The 19,398-nt window shown below is 38.8% G+C and overlaps 1 protein-coding gene across 2 annotated transcripts in view; it reads right to left on the reverse strand.

Moving 5' to 3' along the window:
- Window positions 1-19,398, reverse strand: part of PAPSS1 (3'-phosphoadenosine 5'-phosphosulfate synthase 1) — a 48,523-nt gene that overhangs the window by 18,326 nt on the left and 10,799 nt on the right. For both annotated transcript variants that reach the window (XR_009156424.1, XM_058193955.1), the window contains exons 6-10: window positions 14,158-14,271; window positions 12,677-12,788; window positions 8,584-8,789; window positions 5,978-6,113; window positions 2,949-3,217 (exon numbers count right to left, since the gene is read on the reverse strand). Coding sequence is in view for 1 of the 2 variants with exons in the window: in XM_058193955.1 (XP_058049938.1) it covers window positions 2,949-3,217; window positions 5,978-6,113; window positions 8,584-8,789; window positions 12,677-12,788; window positions 14,158-14,271 (837 nt within the window). In the remaining variant the exon portion in view is untranslated. The remainder of the gene's footprint in view (window positions 1-2,948; window positions 3,218-5,977; window positions 6,114-8,583; window positions 8,790-12,676; window positions 12,789-14,157; window positions 14,272-19,398) is intronic.

The following is a 19,398-nucleotide window of genomic DNA, read 5'->3' on the forward strand; positions in this document are numbered from 1 at the left end:
ACTTCTGCCAACTAGAAGGAATGTTAAGGTAAAAGGTAGAGGTTCTCCTCGCACGTATGTCTAGTCGTTCCTGACTGTAGGGGACGGTGCTCATCTCCGTTTCAAAGCCGAAGAGCCAGCGCTGTCCGAAGAAGTCTCCGTGGTCATGTGGCCTGCATGACTAAACGCCAAAGGTGCACAGAATGCTGTTACCTTCCCACCAAAGGTGATACCTATTTTTCTACTTGCATTTTTTTACGTGCTTTTGAACTGCTAGGTTGACAGAAGCTGAGACAAGTAACGGGAGTTCACCCCATTACGCGGCACTACTGATTCGAACCACTGAACTGCCGACCTTTCGATTGACAAGCTCCGTGTCTTAGCCACTGAGACACCACATGCCTTTTCGAAGGAATGATAGATTTCTCAAATTCGATATTCTCTCAAAGTACCAGATTTGTCAACCATATAATTTCCAGACTACAAAACCAATTTGAGTTGTCTTTCCGCACTCTCAAGTAACAAAGCTACAGCAAGAAACATAGGAAAAAGACGGAAGTATATCATAAAGAAGTGTTGAGCTGTTTTCAGTATACAGAAGTTGGAACCTACTTGGCAAATTGAAGGTTAGCTGTGAAGTCCCAGGGTTGTAGTAGTTCCCATAAGCTTTCCATGAGCTACCTAGAAACAATCTAAATGTTTTCAATTAATTTTACTTTATGATGTAATGGAAGTAGAACTTCATTAATTATTGAGGAATAACTGTTTTAATTATTTTGAATGCACGGTATATCATTCCAATTTTAACTCAATTACTATGTAAATTAAATCAAATTTAGCTTTGTCCTGATTTCACCCATATTGGAGTGCAATACTTGGCACACCCCTAATGGCTATTCTGACCCATAGTTTGAAAAAGAGTGGAACCTTGTGGTGCTGCCATGTTTTCCCTGCCTAGCAAATAGTATTGTGTTGCTTCAACTGCTGGCATCAGCAGGAGGAAGCAACAGGACAGGATTAACATCTGAGCAAATAAAGTAAATATCTCATGCTGCCTGGCTGATTTCAAAGTGACCTTGTCTCAAGCCTTTGGCTGTTCCAAATGTCAGCAAAAGGTAACAACAGCAATGGGGGGGAAATGCTAAAGAACAGCAATATTTCATGTTTGGAACGCAATTATATTTCTATTCCAACCGATGATAAAGTTTTTCAGCTGCAAGTTTTTCCTTCATATACAGCACATCTATTAACACCTCAAGTTAACAAATCCATGCAGTCAATTGCTTTCTTGGCATAATTATGCACAGATTGGAACAATTCTGAAAACAATTTGTTTTCATTTCTGGACTAAGGCAGAAGTGAGGTGATTTGTTTTCTTAGCAAATCATCTTCCTTCCTTCCTGAGTTTGCTCTACAACATAAATGGTAGATTTTAAACCTGAACTGTTTTTATTAGGTATAGTATCAGAAAAATTAGATAAGAAAAGTATGCCTTTAATATTACATGCTGTAACAGCAATATTCAAGACGGACGCAGTGGCTCAGGGGCTAGGACATTGAGCTTGTCGATCGAAAAGTCGGCAGCTCAGTGGTTCGAATCCCTAGTGCTGCCGTGTAACGGGGTGAGCTCCCGTTACTTGTCCCAGCTTCTGCCAACCTAGCAGTTTCGAAAGCACGTAAAAATGCAAGTAGAAAAAATAAGGACCACCTTTGGTGGGAAGGTAACAGCGTTCCGTGCGCCTTTGGTGTTGAGTCATGCCAGCCACATGACCACGGAGACGTCTTCGGACAGCGCTGGCTCTTCGGCTTTGAAACAGAGATGAGCACCGTCCCCTAGAGTTGGGAACGACTAGCACGTATGTACGAGGGGAACCTTTACCTAACAACAATATTCACACAACATTGAAAAAATGAAGAAATACTGCGAGATGAAGAGATAATTAAGAAGATACTAGACTGTGCAGAAATGGATAGATTGACATTGAAAATTAAACAGAAAAAAAGACACAGAATACTATCAAATGTGGAATCTGTTTCATCAGTGGTCGGGAAAAAGCGGTGGAGATTAAGAATGCAACTAGTATCGTTAAGCAAATTAAATACCCAGACAACACAATGTTTATTAAGCACTAAGAAATGTAATTAATAAAAAAGCAATTTTTAAAAAAAAAGATAAATGCTTTGAAAAGAATTTAAACACAGAAAGAGAGGAATAGAAGCGATCTCGGTGGATAGGAATCGAAGTGACACGCACGTGTATAGCAGTGGTGGGTTTCTACCAGTTCTACCCAGTTCGGGGGAACTGGTAGCGGCGGTTGCAGGAGGCTCAGCCCATCTGCCCAGACGTCATCACAGACGCTCTGCGCATGCGAGCGAAGTGAGCGCATACACTCACATTTGCGAACCAGTAGCAAAGGTAAGTGAATCCCACTACTGATGTATAGAAGAGTAATGGTAGAGAAGTTCAATATCACAAGTACCACCAAAATTTCCAAATAAGATCTGGAAAAAGAGCACAATAATTTAAGCTTTTATGCCATTTCTTCAGTCAGTGTGCTTTTAGTTGTTTACTCACACACTTGTCTCAACTCCACATACAGATCTGAAAGAAAACACGAGAATGAAGAGGCGTTGGGAACCAGCTGTTCAGTTCTGGCTATGGTTCAGTGTGTTAAGAACACTGTAACTTTGGAGAAATGAAAAGATGAAGAAATAAAGTAAGAAGCTTGTCTGTAAACAAGAAACTTCTGAAGATCAACACAACAAGACCTTTCCATTAGGGCCCCTAAACCAAATTTTATAAACAAGTCATGGCAGAAAAATTCTGGAGAACCATGAATCATACAAGGGGCTTGCGGTGAAGCAGCCGTGCCTAGGGGCTGCCTGTATTGATAAATCAACTCAGGAAATCAGCTGAAAGAAACAAAACAAATGGACGAATTAGCAAGCTGTGGTATATGATGTCATACCTCAGTTGGTCCAGCATACATCATAGGAGAGGGAAATATGGCCACAACAGTTGTTTCTGGATTCAATATTCCTTCCTCTAGCACTGCTGCATGTTGCTTCATTCGCCACATCAAAGGAACATCATCATCCTTTGTCCAGCCACCCAGAGGATGCAAAAGCAGAACTGGGCGCCTGTAACCTCGATCCAGAAGCTGCTTATGAGTATCCTGCATCAACAGGGCATGTCCATTGTGCACAGGGTTACGCAACTGGAAAGCAAAGACAGCATCTGAAGAAAGAAGGGAGAGATGTCAACAATTCTAGAAGTAACAATTCAGCAATTCTAGTAGCCAATGGCAAGCGGGCACCCATGTTTTATTCAACTCTATTTGGCTTGTAATATATAAAAAAGGTGAGAAGGATAGCAACAACAATAGCACTTAGACTTGCATTACAGCCCTCTCTAAGCAGTTTACAGTATCAGCATATTGCCCCCAACAATCTGGGTCCTCATTTTACCCACCTCAGAAGGATGGAAGGCTGAGTCAACCTTGAGCCTGGTGAGATTCGACCTGCCAAATTTCAGGCAGCCGGCAGTCAGTAGAAGTAGCCTGCAGTACTACACTCTAACCACTGTGCCACTTTGGCTCATAGTCAGAGATAGCCAGTTGCAGAGAAATGTCTCAATGGATCATCCCTCTAATTATGGCTAATGTTTGGAAGATCAGAATGCAACTTATAGTTTTGAACGCTGCTATGATGAACTATAGTTCTTCGGCTTTCATTTCCCTCAAAGAGGACATTCTATCAATGCTATGTCATCCCTGTTTCATGTGAAAAAAATCTATCAATCCACTGCACATAAAATACCTTGACGCTGCCTACTAATATAAGCTGCGGGGGGATAGTACCAGCAGGAATGTTTAAATAGCTGCCAAGAAAAGTGCAAGCTAGCACTAAGGACATGAAAGATATCCAGCCACTTAATGTATTTTCTTTGATCAATGTGATTTTTGCATGTCTTAAACTGAACTGAATCCCACAGCTAAAGCAACAGGATTTCCCATCACCCTCCTCCCCTCTCCCCCGCCAAAAGCAAATAAACAAAAACCCCAAAGGAGGGTTATCACCTCTTTATCAAAGTGAAGAGAGGAAGCATACATGTAAATAAGTGAAATATGGTGATGGCAACATATTCAAAAGTTATTTCTCCATCCCCTGCGGCTGGCCATGGTAGGCCAACTCTGCTATAAGCAGAGGTAAAAATATCTGTACACATGGACTGTTGATGCTGGAATAGGGCCATATTCTTCAACAAAATTATAAATCTGTTTATATTTTGCATGCATCCATAATTGTTTGCAAGTTATTGCTCATATTTACTATGGAGAACTTCAGCAGTTTTGTTCTGATTTCATGCTTGATTTTTTTTTTTTTTTGCCCTGTAAGCATTCAAGCTATGCAAACGTGGTTGTTTAATTTTAGACAATGAACTGCTTCTTTAAATTAATTTACCATCCAGTTTCTAGACAATAACTAGTTTATCAATTTTAAATAAAATAAATACTGCCAAGACTTCAATTGCAATACATCCCAGACATGGAGATTGTGAACCCAAATGCTAATTATTTGAAGGAAATATTTGGAGCCAAATTTCCAAGGGAAAAAATGCACATTTTAAACAGAGTTTGAGATTGAGACTGGCAGTGGTTTTTTTCCCAGCTTAGAGATGGAGTGGTGGAGGGAAAGCATATTATGATGATGTTCCTTGAGGTCAACAAAAGTTATAAAATATAGCCATCTGTAAAGATTTCAAAAGTCTTCATTAAGCACGATACTTAAAAATTTAGGAGGAAAAAACATAGAAGGGAAACGTGGCTACGTTTTAAGCCATTTCTGTACCACATTAGCTATTAAAATGTTGCAATAGTTTGCACTCATAAAACTGGGCTCTTGCAGATCCAGAATAAATTTCTTTATTTATAATATGTTTCTATTTTAAAGTAGCAACTCTAACTTAAAACTCTCTTACTCACAATTTTTGAGTATTAATCTAGACACTGGTCCTGTTTTCCCCAGCTATAAAAGCACAGAAAAAGCAATCTATCAGGCTGCTGTTGATCTGTTTCTTATTTTTCCAGCATAATACAAACTGGAAAATGCTACAGTGCAAACAAACAAACTATACCATGGTTTTCTTCATTACTAGGCTATAAGCCTAGAAAAGTCTTTTCAAAAGTCTTTTTCTGAAACACTTAAAAACCATTTATTAGCCCTGAGCATAATAATCCTATGTTTTGTTTTCATACAGCTGTTCCTTAGGAAGTGAGGGACAAAAATAAAAATAGCTAAAGATGCTACATAACATAATACAGAAATAAACCAAAATCTATCCAGATTACTAGAAACCGTAGTCCCAGTCAGCCATTATGGAACAGGAAAGTATTGTGCAGGCAGTTAAAAAGATTTGGAAATTAGAGTTAGTGTATTGTTTTGGAATACCAAATCAGCCAGTTCAGAATGCAGTCAGAAACAGTAAAAAAAAAAAAAGGGGGCAAAACTTAATATGGCTGTGTGTGTGCTTCTCCCCCTTTATAGTTAGTTATTGGTTTTTAGGATTGCAACCATAGAAACAGTGTTCTGAAGAAAATAAAGATCAGATGCTATAGCAAGGGTGGGCAATTGATTTTCCCAAGGAAAATCACATGAGAAACTGGGATTGTTGCCGAGAACCAATGCCCACAACCGCCAATGCTGCCCCACTCCTGAGTTTCCTCTCCTGACCACTCCCCTGCCCCATCTATGCCACTGCTCTGACCCTACCGATGTCGCCTGCCCTGCCAATGTTGCTCTGTCCCCTGCTGACAATCCCTGGCAATGCCCCACCCTTACTGATGCCCCCACTACCATCAACATCACGAACCATTCAGGGACAGCTGAAGAGCCATAAAATGCCCGGGGTCTGCCCCACAGCATTGTTCAGGACAAATTTCTAGAAAGAGGCAGCCAGATTTTCTTCTTTATTACCAATTGTTGTGTAAGAACTCACCAGCATTCATATCTTTGAACTTCTGCTTTAAGTCAGCTGGTGTGAGACGGTACTGGTCAAGACCATCGTTCCAATAAATTCGATCCAGGACTTGGAGATCACCACCCACAAGCCAATCCCCTTGTTCCATAACCATCTAGGAAACGTAAGAAAGCAAACTGCATCAATAGCAATATAAATGGGGACGAGACAACTTACCGTATTTTTTGGAGTATAAGACGCACATGAGTATAAGGCGCACCTTAGTTTTTGGGAAGGAAAAATAAGAAAAAAGCTGATTGGCAGGGGAATTGGCCTCCCAGAATACCCCCAATCAGCTGTTCCCAGAGGTAAATTTTAGCAACAGGTTCATTGGTTGTGAGCTCTGTGCCTTGCATTTTTATTTATTTTTTTGCTTTTTTTCTCCCTCTGACAGCCTACAAAATAGCTTCAGAAAAAAAAAGCTTCTGAAGCTCTGTTTGGGGGCTTTTTTTCCGAAACTTTGTTTGGTTTTTTTTTTTTTTTTCTGAAGCTCTGTTTGGGTGCTTCTTTTCTGAAGCTTCATTTCTGATGCTTTTTTCAGTCTTTGAAACCTCCGTTTGAGAAGCTGGGCAGGGCTACATTCGGAGTATAAGACGCACCCAGATTTTCACTCTCTTTTTGGGGGAAAAAGGTGTGTCTTATACTCAGGAAAAATATGGTATGTAAACAAGGCTCTGAGCATCCTAAAACAGACCAGGTTAATCCCAATATCTTGTATTGTTGTAACAACTTTTGTGTTGTTTTTGTGCCATAAATTACTCCCACGGACTAACATACTAAATTGTCCACAATTTGTAACTGGTCGCTTAGCAACTGTTCAAGTTATAATCTACCTGAAAAAGGGGATCTATGACCTGGAACCAAAGTTCTGACAGCCCCTGCCCATGGTCACATGACCACATTTCAAGTACTTGCTAATATGTTTATGGTCATTTGCAATGTCCTGCAATCCTGTCACCACATTGCATGATGGTTTTACCACTTACTTCTGGTTTTGGGCAAAACTGCACCATAGCAAACAATGGATTCAAGTTAATTGCATTTGCATTTACAATTACTGCGCTTGCTTAATAACTGCTGCAAAAAATGTCATAAAAATCAGGTCAGTCACATAACCAACCCATTTTATGACTGTTACAACTTATGACTGTATTGTGCAGGCTCCATTATAGTTGTAACTCAAGGACTACCAGTATCAGAATTTCTTCTTCACTTTCCCCAACGATTTCATATTTCCTCAAAATTTAGGTTAGCATGTCATGCTACGGTTTTCCTACAAACTCTTATGTTTTGCATTACCATACATTGATTTATCCTAATGAAACCTGAAAAATAATCTTGAAAATATGTCTTTATATCTCTTCAAAAGCTATGAGGCAATTATGTCTTTGAGCAGACAGGATGGGGTATGGATAATTACTATAGATAAGCCTATTGAGTACTGGTATGATCAAGAAAAAATGGGAATTATATCACTGATCCTGCTATAAATTAGCCTGAATCTAAATTTAGGTTCATCATTACCATTAAGAGACCAGCTTAATGGATAATTTAAACTGCTTGTCAAAATAAAAGATGAATTGAAGTCAGGACTCTGTTATTTTAATCTGGTCAAGGCCTGAGGCAGAAAGGGCAGATGTTTTTTTCTGTCATTACTGCTGAATAATTCATTTCAGAGTGTTTCCTCTAGGATCACAAATCTATATTTATAAGCCAGATGACAGAAATTGCTGTCCAGTTCAGTGACTATCTATGAGGTTTACATTAATTTCTTTGTACCCAAAGATATGCAATCACTGTAGACTTACTTCAACAGGCTAAGCACGAAAAGACTATAGAGAAATCATCAATGTAACAAGAGGGTTATCTAAAAATCTATCAAGGTTTGTACCAATTTAGAGCAGGTCAAATTTTTCAACTTTCAATTTCCAAACTTTAGGGGTGTTCAAAAGTTGTCACATGCCTTGGGGTTGTAAAGATATTTTGGTTACTTTAATATAATTTAGATGTGCTCGGAAATTAACTACATTAATATAATAACTTTTTAGCATTTTGTTTGTTTCATAATAGGGCACAGGTAGTGGTGCAGTGGGCTAGAGGTGGATCTCTCACCTCACAATTAGGAGGCTGTGAGTTCGATCTTAAGTAGTGGCAGATCTCTCTGGGCAGAAAGAGTAAATATCAGCTGTGAACTCTGCATTGGTGATAGAAAGGGTATCTGGCCAGAAAACACTCAGTTCCATGCAGCTGCCCTGACTTCACCCCGCAAAGGATTACGGGGTCATTAAAAGACAAAAATAATAATAATAATAGGACAGAGGTCCCCAACCTTTCTGGTTCCAAGGATAAGCAACAGTAGCGGTGGGTGAGGGAATGGTTTTGTGCACGCAACCTAATCCTGCACATGCACAAATGAAGCATGGTATGCTCATCCAGTACCAATCCAAGATCCAAGAGTTGGGGACCCCTGCCCTGGGGAACATACTGCAACCACTCCAATAATCTTATTCACCAAACTTATTTATAACCATATTTACATTATAGAGGACTCCAGATTAATGATAAAATTAGCTTGAAAATATCACCTTGATATATGGGTGCTCTTTGCACGTTGTTCCCCACTGTCTGGCACAACGTTCTTCTTTTCGGTGTTCGTAGAACTCCGGATTGCGAACGATAGCTACACGCCGATCATCATATAGCAAGGCAAAAGCTGTGCATCCATCCAGTCTCTCCTTGTCCTCTTCTGTAACTGCCAGCACTATAGGCACTGATAAATTAATGACTCCACCTTAAAGAAAAGTAGTAACAGGCATTTAAATTACAAGGATCTCAAATTCTCAGGGGGAAAAATTAAAATTAAGAATTAGCAAACCAGAACAATTAATTCCAAAAATTCAGAACAATATACATCTCTTCTTGTGCAATTTATTTCTGGAATCAAAGAACATGACTCAAACCTTTAGATCAGTTGCTTCTGATGGAGGAATGGAACATTTCAGGGAATAATGGAACATTTCAGGAGCAGACCATATGTTCTGCACACGATTATTCTAATCTACAGTGTTCTGACAACATATCATCCTTTGATGATGAATAATTGAAATCCGTTGCCGGTTCTATTCTAGACCTGCTTAGCAATTTCTGGATTTTTCATTCCTCGCCAATGTGATGAGAGAAACAAATAATAAGCTACAGTTCTTACTACTCTAGGACAGCAAATGAGATTCCTTTCTCTGCACTGCAGAGTATCCCTCATTCCAACATTTCATTTTCTCTAAAAAAGGAAATTGCAGCTGTTGGTCAAAGCCTTTGTTTCAGCATTGGTTTGCTGCTGCAATCTTTTCAGGGTTCTGGAGCAGTTGCAATATCACTGAACCCAACAGAAAAAAGATCACATGAAAGGATAGATCATCCCTGTTCCTGACTCATGAAGATAAAAGCATTCAAGATTCAGTATTCAAGAATCATTTTACTATATAAAAATGAAGAATGTGATCTTTGAATTCAAATCATCAGCACTTTCCACTCATATATTACCATATTATAAATTTGATACAATAGCAAGTTTGGCTTCATGGAATGTTTTATTTATAGAATAGGATTATAGAATTCTTTATTGGCCAAGTGTGATTGGATACACTAGGAATTTGTCTTTGGTGCATAAGCTCTCAGTGTACATAAAAATACATTCATCAAGAATCATAAGATACAACACTTAGTGATAATCATGGATACTAAATAAGCAATCAAAATCATACTAGGAAACTAAATAACACAATATAAATTGTAAAGATACAAGTAACAAGGTTACAAGTGGAGGAGATAGGTAATAGGAAGGATGAGAAGAATAATAGTAATACAGTCTTAGTAAACATCTGAAACTAAATATAAGAGAAATATTACAAAAATATTGATTTATTAATATGGTAAAGCCAATATTCAAGAAATCCATCGATGTTAATATTACGACAATTATACTACAGGGGTTTTACTCTAAACTGATCAACAGTTCATCATTATTCCAAAATATGGGTTTAGCATAATGATAAAAAAATAAGTTTTAGCTCAATAGTTTAAACATATATTAATAAATAAAATTCTCATCAAACCCAGTGAGCATGGCTAATGGTAATGTCCAAAACATCTGGAAGTTACCAACTTGTAGAGAGGTTGTAGAGAGTGTGGTGGCACGTCAGTTACCCCAGTACCTGGATGAAACTGTCTATCTAGGCCCGTTCCAGTCCGGTTTCCGACCTGGGTATAGCACAGAGACAGCTTTGGTCACGTTGGTTGATGATCTCTGGAGGGCTCGGGACAGGGGTTATTCCTCTGCCCTGGTCCTGTTAGACCTCTCAGCGGCTTTTGATACCATCGACCATGGTATCCTGCTGCACCGGTTGGGGAGTTTGGGAGTGGGAGGCACCGTTTATCGGTGGTTCTCCTCCTATCTCTCTGACCGGTTGCAGACGGTGTTGGCAGGGGGGCAGAGATCGACCCCGAGGCGCCTCACGTGTGGGGTGCCGCAGGGGTCGATCCTCTCGCCTCTCCTGTTCAACATCTATATGAAGCCGCTGGGTGAGATCATCAGTGGTTTTGGGGTGAGTTACCAACTGTACGCTGATGATACGCAGCTGTACTTTTCTACCCCAGGCCACTCCAATGAAGCTGTCGAAGTGCTGTCCCAGTGTTTGGAAGCCGTACGGGTCTGGATGGGGAGAAACAGGCTCAGGCTCAATCCCACCAAGACGGAGTGGCTGTGGATGTCGGCACCCCGGTACAGTCAGCTGCAGCCGCGGCTGACTGTTGGGGGCGAGTCATTGGCCCCGATGGAGAGGGTGCGCAACTTAGGCGTCCTCCTGGATGGACGGTTGTCTTTTGAAGACCATTTGACGACCGTCTCCAGGAGGCTTTTCATCAGGTTCGCCTTATCTGCCAGTTGCGCCCCTTTCTTGACCGGGATGCCTTATGCACGGTCACTCATGCTCTTGTTACCTCTCGCTTGGACTACTGCAATGCTCTCTACATGGGGCTCCCCTTGAAGAGCACCCGGAGACTCCAGTTAGTCCAGAATGCAGCTGCGCGGGTGATAGAGGGGGCCGTTCGTGGCTCCCATATAACACCACTCCTGCGCAAGCTGCACTGGCTGCCTGTGGTCTATCAGGTGCACTTCAAGGTATTGGTTACCACCTTTAAAGCGCTCCATGGCTTAGGACCGGGTTATTTACGGGACTGCCTGCTGCTTCCGTTTGCCTCCCACCGACCCGTGCGCTCCCACAGAGAGGGACTCCTCAGGGTGCCGTCGGCCAAGCAGTGCCGGCTGGCGACCCCCAGGGGAAGGGCCTTCTCTGTGGGGGCTCCTACCCTCTGGAACGAACTTCCCCTGGGACGTCAACTTCCTGACCTTCGGACCTTTCGCTGCGAGCTGAAGACGTATCTATTTCTTCGAGCAGGACTGGCATAGGATTTTAGAATTTTATATGTTACTATTGGGGTTTTAAATTTTAACTGGGTTTTATTGTTTATATATATTTTAAATTGGCCATATTTGATAGGTTTTTTAATTATTGTTTTAATATATTTATTATTGTGGTTTTAGTTGGCTGTGAACCGCCCTGAGTCCTTTGGAAGAAGGGCGGTATAAAAATTTGATTAAATAAATAAATAAATAAAACTTGCCTACTCTTGGGTTGAACCTTTACTACTCCCTGTTTACTACTTCAAGTTTCAACAATTGCCAAATTTTACTTTTTCAATGCTTCCAGGATGTTTTTTACCTAAAATTCTAAAAATGGTATTAATTTCCTAGTTTAACATGTATTGTTAAAATACTGGATATTGTATCCAGTATTGATGGTGACCTATGCTTTTAAGATACCAACTCTTTCCTTATAGCTTTGGGGTTCTGGTTTTTTTTTTTTGGTTTTTTTTTTGTGAAGCTCATAAAGAATCCTGGCAAGCATCTTCTCTATAAGTCTTTCTTTCAATGAACTTTCCATGTAAGCCAAAACAATGAAAAGATATAGTCAGAACACAGGGTCATTGAGTAAGAACAGAAATACCCATCTATATTTTGAGGGAAAGGAGAGAAAAGAAGAGAGAAAAACAGAAAACCAAGACCAGGATCAGTAAGACAAAAGCTAAAAAAAAAAAGCCACATTAGACCATAGCCTGATGAATAAGCCTATCTATCATGGTTTGCAAATTATGGATGACTAGGGCTTGGCCACAGAATTTTGCTGAAACTGTTTCTGGATCTAAACCCATATTGCTCTATCAGAAGCATGTCAAAGACTCATTCTCTAAAATCTGAGGATGTCACCAGGGCAAAATTTTTAAAAATGTTATATTTAATTAAAACTGAATATAACCAACATGATTACTCACCAGATGCGTACTTAATAATGTCCCACTTCTGTCACATTCAACTTGTAATTTTGTTTTGAAGTCTCCCAGGGCCAAATATAGCCCAGGACCTTGAGTTTCAAATAAACAAAGGCTTGATGAAATAAAATGGCCCAGCTCTGATAGAATAAGGATATTTTCACATTTCTAAGTTGGTGTCTAGCCTAATTTTTTCACATACACAACTGATTATTATTAAGTGCAAATGGGAGAATTATATACAGTTTCTCTGCAAGATTAAATGGACTGTGTGGCCAATTTGAAATGTCTTACCATCCAGTAGACAGTCAAAATGAAGGCACTGAAGATATTCTCTTTCTCTCATAAAGCCATTAAGTGGGGTTGCCCATCCCTCCGCGAGAACTTGAACCCACTGCATATCAACCTGTAAATACACGTTTCGTAAGTCCTAGATTTTTAATGCAACGTCTGTGCACCATCAGAATAAAAGCATTCATTTAGAAACACAGTATGAGAAAAATTTGGTAAGTTATGATTCTTAGTTCATCCATATATAGATCATATCAAAACAATACATGAGCAGTGTCTCACAACCATGGCAGCTTAAAAATGTGTGAACTTCAGGGAGCTGGGGAAGTCTGAAGGTTGAAATCCACACATTTTCAAGGTGCCCAGGTTGAGAAATACTTCATAAGAGGGTTGTGACATGTTTAAATTACAGTATTTTCCCGAAAATAAGTCCCTGTCTTATATTTTTTGAACCCCAAAATAAGTGCTTGGCCTTATTTTCGAGGATGTCTTATTACTTTGGGGTGCATGGAGCAAGATGGGGCTCCTCTTGCCGTCTTACCTGATTTCCAGCTTTGTCTTCCTAACCCTAACCAGAGGAAATGGCGGGGACCGGCTGGGCATGTGTTTAAATATTTTCAGGGAGGGCTTATTTCTCGGGAGGGCTTATTTTCAGGAGGGGGTTATTTAAGCGCCTGCACTCAAAAGTCCAATTGGGCTTATTATCAGGGGATGCCTTATTTTAGGTGAAACAGGGTATTCATCATTATAGAGAATAAGAAACCAAAACAACTTTCTATGTGTAAGCTGATTCTAGAAACAATCTAGTTCAATATTTGTTCATATTTGATTGTGTTCATTAAAAATGTTCATTTTAAGTTTTGGGTGTCCACTCAAATATGTATGTAGGAAACACAAGAGATTAATTAAACTGCCATTAAACTTAATTAAGCTATAGAAAGGAAGCATCAATCAAATGAATTTGTAAATCTAAAAATACAAATCAATAAGATAGTAGAAATTAAACTAATCAAAGTTTCAAAAAACAGGTTAAAAAAACACAGTGAAAGTAACAAATAGCTAGATGGAATTAAGGAAACAAATGCTGTAAATGCAGGAAAGATGCCATAGTAGAAAATATGGAAACACTACGCGATTGGTTAGCAAAATAAAATAGGCCAATCTAATAATGCTAATGATATCAATACTTATTAAGAAACAGAAGTTTTCCAGAATCATTGGCACTTGGGCAAATTAGATGAATTTGAGGGTGGAAAACAGTTATCTCTTTTTTGTGTGTGTTAAGCCAGGCTTGTAAATAATTATCTGATTCGCTCATATAAACAAAGTATTTCTGGCAGTAGAACAAGTGTTTTTCTTTGCAGCATAAAATATGACAAAAGTTTATATGTGAAAAAAGGTGTGTGGCAAAAATAAGTAAGTCAAGATATATGTGAACAAATGAGGTATTACTTGTGTAAACTTATTTGCAAGTTCCCCATTACCTTATTTATTTCCAGAGTTGGCAATGTTTCTGCATCTGTTTTGGCCAGCTTAAGCTTATTTTCAGGCACATATAGTTCTTTCACCTCATAAGAGGCATCCACTGGTACAATATCCTATGGAAAAAAATGGATGAACGAAAGTTATTTAAGCATCTTTGATGCTAAAAAGCAATTTTTACATCAGTTGGATTTGTGCTATTAATTTAATACTTGAGTGTTCTGAAAAAAAAAACCATTGTTTTGGCAGTGCTATTTCTGGAAAATATAGCACCCCAGAGAATTCTAAAAGACATTAATAAATATATTTGGTACAGATATAGTCTTCAACGTACAACAGTTCCTTTAGTGGCCGTTGAAAATTATAAGAGCACTGAAAAAGATATTTACGGCCATTTTTCAAACTTATGACCATTGCAGAACCCCCACGGTTATGTGATCAAAATTCAGCCGCTTGGCAACTGACTCATATTTATGACAGTTGCAGTGTTCCAGGGTCATGTGATCCCCTTCTGCAACCTTCTGACAAGCAAAGTCAATGAGAAAGCCAGATTCACTTAATAACCATGTTACTAATTTAATAACCGCACTTAACAACTGTGGCAAGAAAAGTCGTAAAATGGGACAAACTCATTTAACAAATGTCTCACTTAGCAACCAAAATTTTGGACTCAAATTTGATCATAAGTCGAGGACTACCTGTATTCCCTCATAGTTCTAATATATGGGTAGGCAGAAAACTCTTATTGGCCAAACCAGTGATCACAACAGAGGAAGAAGAAAAAAGAGGAGACAACTCCAATTCTGAAGCGTTCAGGTATACAGATCCCAGCAATGCCATCTCCTCCAAGGTCTCCCAGGAGAATATCCCAAAAATGCCTTTTCCAAGAGGCAACTGGACCTTCTTGGTTTTCTTTCACTTCTCATTCAAGAAGCTTCTTCATCTCTGACTGGATGGTGAAGAATTCCAAGAAGCTTCTTCTCTTCTCTCTGTATACCAATGATTGCATCTCCGACGATCCATCTGTTAAGCTACTGAAGTTCGCAGATGACACAACAGTGATCGGTCTCATTCGAGACAATGATGAATCCGCATATAGACGAGAGGTCAAACGACTAGCCTTGTGGTGCAACCAAAACAATCTGGAACTGAACACACTCAAAACCGTAGAAATGGTGGTAGACTTTAGGAGAAACCTTTCCATACTTCCACCTCTCACAATACTAGACAACACAGTATCAACAGTAGAAACCTTTAAATTTCTAGGTTCTATCATATCGCAAGATCTAAAATGGACAGCTAACATCAAAAACATCATCAAAAAAGGACAACAAAGAATGTTCTTTCTGCGCCAACTCAGTAAGCTCAAACTGCCCAAGGAGCTGCTGATTCAGTTCTACAGAGGAATTATTGAGTCTGTCATTTGCACCTCTATAACTGTCTGGTTCGGTTCTGCAACCCAACAAGAAAAGACACAGACTTCAGAGGATAATTAGAACTGCAGAAAAAACAGTTGCTACCAACCTGCCTTCCATTGAGGACCTGTATACTGCACAAGTCAAAAAGAGGGCTGTGAAAATATTTACAGACCCCTCACATCCAGGACATAAACTGTTTCAATTCCTACCCTCAAAACGACGCTATAGAGCACTGCACACCAGAACAACTAGACACAAGAACAATTTTTTCCCGAAGGCCATCACTCTGCTAAACAAATAATTCCCTCAACACTGTCAAACTATTTACTAAATCTGCACTACTATTAATCTTCTCTTAGTTCCCATCACCAATCTCTTTCCACTTATGACTGTATGACTGTAACTTTGTTGCTGGCAATCCTTATGATTTATACTGATATATTGACCATCAATTGTGTTGTAAATGTTGTACCTTGATGAACGTATCTTTTCTTTTATATACACTGAGAGCATATGCACCAAGACAAATTCCTTGTGTGTCCAATCACACTTGGCCAATAAAAATTCTATTCTATTCTATTCTATCTCTGACTGGATGGTGGGGAATTCCCTGCAATCCAGTCAGAGCTGAAGAAGCTTTTGGATGAGAAGCGAAACGTCTTCAAAGAAAAGCAAGAAAGTCCAGTTGCTTCTTGAAAAAAACACCTTTGGGACAATTATGTCCTGGGATGACTGAGAATCTCCACAGACACTCGCAGGAAAATACATGCAAACAAGAAAAGACAGTTTTCTCCTCCTTCACTCTTTAGGGAACTGGGCCAGGAAGAACTGGGTTTATGTTGCTGCCTTCAGAGAAAGTGCAAAAACCATTTGTTCCGTCTCAACCCACTAAGTCAAGTTGCATAAAGTGCTGCTTAAATTGCAGCTATGCCAGGGGTCTCCAATCTTGGCAACTTTAAGACTTGTGGGCTTCAATTCCAAGAGTTCTTCAGGCAGCTTTGAAGTCCACAAGTCTTAAAGTTGCCAAGGTTGAAGACCCCTGAGCTATGCGGTGTTTTATTCCTCATCTGCTTTCTCTGGGCATTGAGAATGGGTAATTACCCAGTGAGAAATACAAGTGGGAAGATGAAGCCATTGCTCCCCAAACTACTGGCCTATAGACAACGCCATCGTCTCTCTTTTGAGAGAACGTATTTTGCATTAAACCAGTACCCGTACAACATAACATTTGCTGAACAGCACGTAGAAGTATGCAGACAACCAGAACAACACTCAAGTGGGAAAGAAACATGATGGAGTCACCACAAAGTTAATTTCTCGCCGATGACACATCCCTAAAATTATTTATAACTAAAAACAGTTTTAAAATTTGGTGCCTACGCAGCCTCTGCTCTCATCCCAAATAAGAGCTATATAATCTTTACAAAGCTGTCGGGTTTACTTTGATTTTGAAGCTGGAAAAAATACCCTGCAGTTTCCTAAAATAATGCAGTTGTTCACAAGTCATAACAAACGTTGTCTGGTCTTCAGTTCTTCCATTTACTGCAAGTAATATGAAGTGGGAATATCTTCAGCAGAATATTCTCAAGAGATACAGGAACTAGATGAGCTGGGAATCCTCTATCTAAACCTAATTAGTATAGTTTGAGTAAACAGCTTAATAGGATACAGTGGGTACATCAATGAGAAATTAATAAGGGAACGGATTCTCAGAGGGAACAGCGACTCTTGTCCTATGAAGCCAGATTGTTTATAAGCAAAAACTGATTATTGGAAAAACATCCATCAAAGCATTTAGAAATTTGCCACAAAGGTTTGTGCTTATAACATCTGGGCAACTGCCATTTGGTCCTCTGAAAATGCACAGGGCTACCTACTGACAGATGCAAAGACAAAAACTACTGGTTTCAAAAAGAACTGGAACCTCCTTTTATACATTGTTATTGAATAAAAACTGTTATTGAATAAAAATTGTTAAGCAGTTGGCTGCCTGTGGTCTTCCGGGTGCACTTCAAGGTGTTGGTGACCACCTTTAAAGCGCTCCATGGCTTAGGACTGGGTTACTTACGGGACCGCCTACTGCCACCATTTGCCTCCCACTGACCCGTGCGCTCTCACAGAGAGGGACTCCTTAGGGTGCCGTCAGCCAAGCAATGTCGGCTGGCGGCCCCCAGGGGAAGGGCCTTCTCTGTGGGGGCGCCAACCCTATGGAACGAACTTCCCCCTGGATTCCGACAATTTCCTGACCTTCGAACCTTTCGCCGCGAGCTGAAGACATATCTATTTTTCCGCACAGGACTGGCTTAGAATTTTTAGATGTTATTATGGGTTTTTAATTTTTAATTGTTTTAATTGTTATTATTATTACCGTTAGAAAATGTGGGACAAAATAATATTCCAGCCTGGTTTCAATCTTGAAACAGCTAAAAATGTAGAGAATGTTCTATCACATTTGTGCAAAAAATAAAGCTATTTTGTGTCAAACAAACAAATCTAAAATAGACTGATCTCAGCATCAATTCAGGCAGTCATGACATTCATCCATTTGATTTTCAGTATATGAAAAAGATGAGAAATAAATATGGCTTCTACTTGCTTTAAAAAGAACGCGATCAGACTGATACTAGGTAATCAATGAATGCACAAATTCCATTTCCATAATAGAAAATGCAATTGTTTCCTTGCAATACTTTGTAACTATTTAACAGTAAATATTATTACTTTAACTGACAATTATAAAAATCCTTTCTGTATCATAATAGTCTCATACCTCTAAAGTGAGACTTGAAAATTATATGGTGTTATAATCAACAGTTTCAGAAACTATTCATATTATTAAACTAATGAAATGATTTATTTACAGAACTTCAATTTTGTGTTGGATACAAATTAATTATAAATTTTGTGCCAAAAATTATAATTTTTTAAAAGCAAAATACCATGTTAATGTTTTTTATCAAACACAGAAATTAGATTTGTATAAAGAGAATCATTTAAATGTATATTGCTTTATTTTGAAAAAAAGGTATTCTAAAGAATCTTTTACCAAACTAATAAGAATGGGAGATTTTTTAGTGTAAAATACTATTTTCTAACTTTAACACAAATGGAAACAACTTTATGGGTTAAAATATTTGCTTTTATATAACAAGCTATGTTTTTTCTACTTTGTTCCGGGTTTGCTTCCATGTAATTGGCTCTAAGCAAAGAATCAATCTTGTCATAAGATTCTTAACAATTCTACTAGTTCAAACATGTAAGCCAATGCATATGTTATAGTAATTTGCATTTCAACAATGCACCATAAAGGCAAACATTGGTATATCAAAAAAATTTGAAATTAGGCTGAGAAATGAAATTTGTTCATTTATTCTAAATTTTGAAATATTTAAAGATTTAAAACATACATACATATGCACACATATATAATATATATATTTATTAAATGTAATAGACCTGGTGCATATATACATAGTTATTAAATAGTAGTTTACATTAGAAATAAATCCTCAGCTATTATTTCGGAACTGCTCTGTGGAAACACTATCTTAGAAGGCCCCCTAGTGACAATTTGAAAATTGTACTGATTTGATAATGAATGTTACTTAAAAAGAATACCCCAAGATAACTAATACATCCATTGCTCCTAATTTCAATGCCCTTGTCATAAGGCACTGATTTTAACATAGGTACAAATGCACTAAATTCACATTACCTTAATTTACCCAGCTAATAATGTGTGGTATAATACAGGCAGTCCTCGACTTACAACAGTTCATTTAATGTCCATTCAAAGTTACAACAGCACTGAAAAAAGTGACTTAT

The sequence above is a fragment of the Ahaetulla prasina genome, chromosome 8 (genome assembly GCF_028640845.1).
Source record: "Ahaetulla prasina isolate Xishuangbanna chromosome 8, ASM2864084v1, whole genome shotgun sequence".
NCBI lineage: Eukaryota > Metazoa > Chordata > Lepidosauria > Squamata > Colubridae > Ahaetulla > Ahaetulla prasina.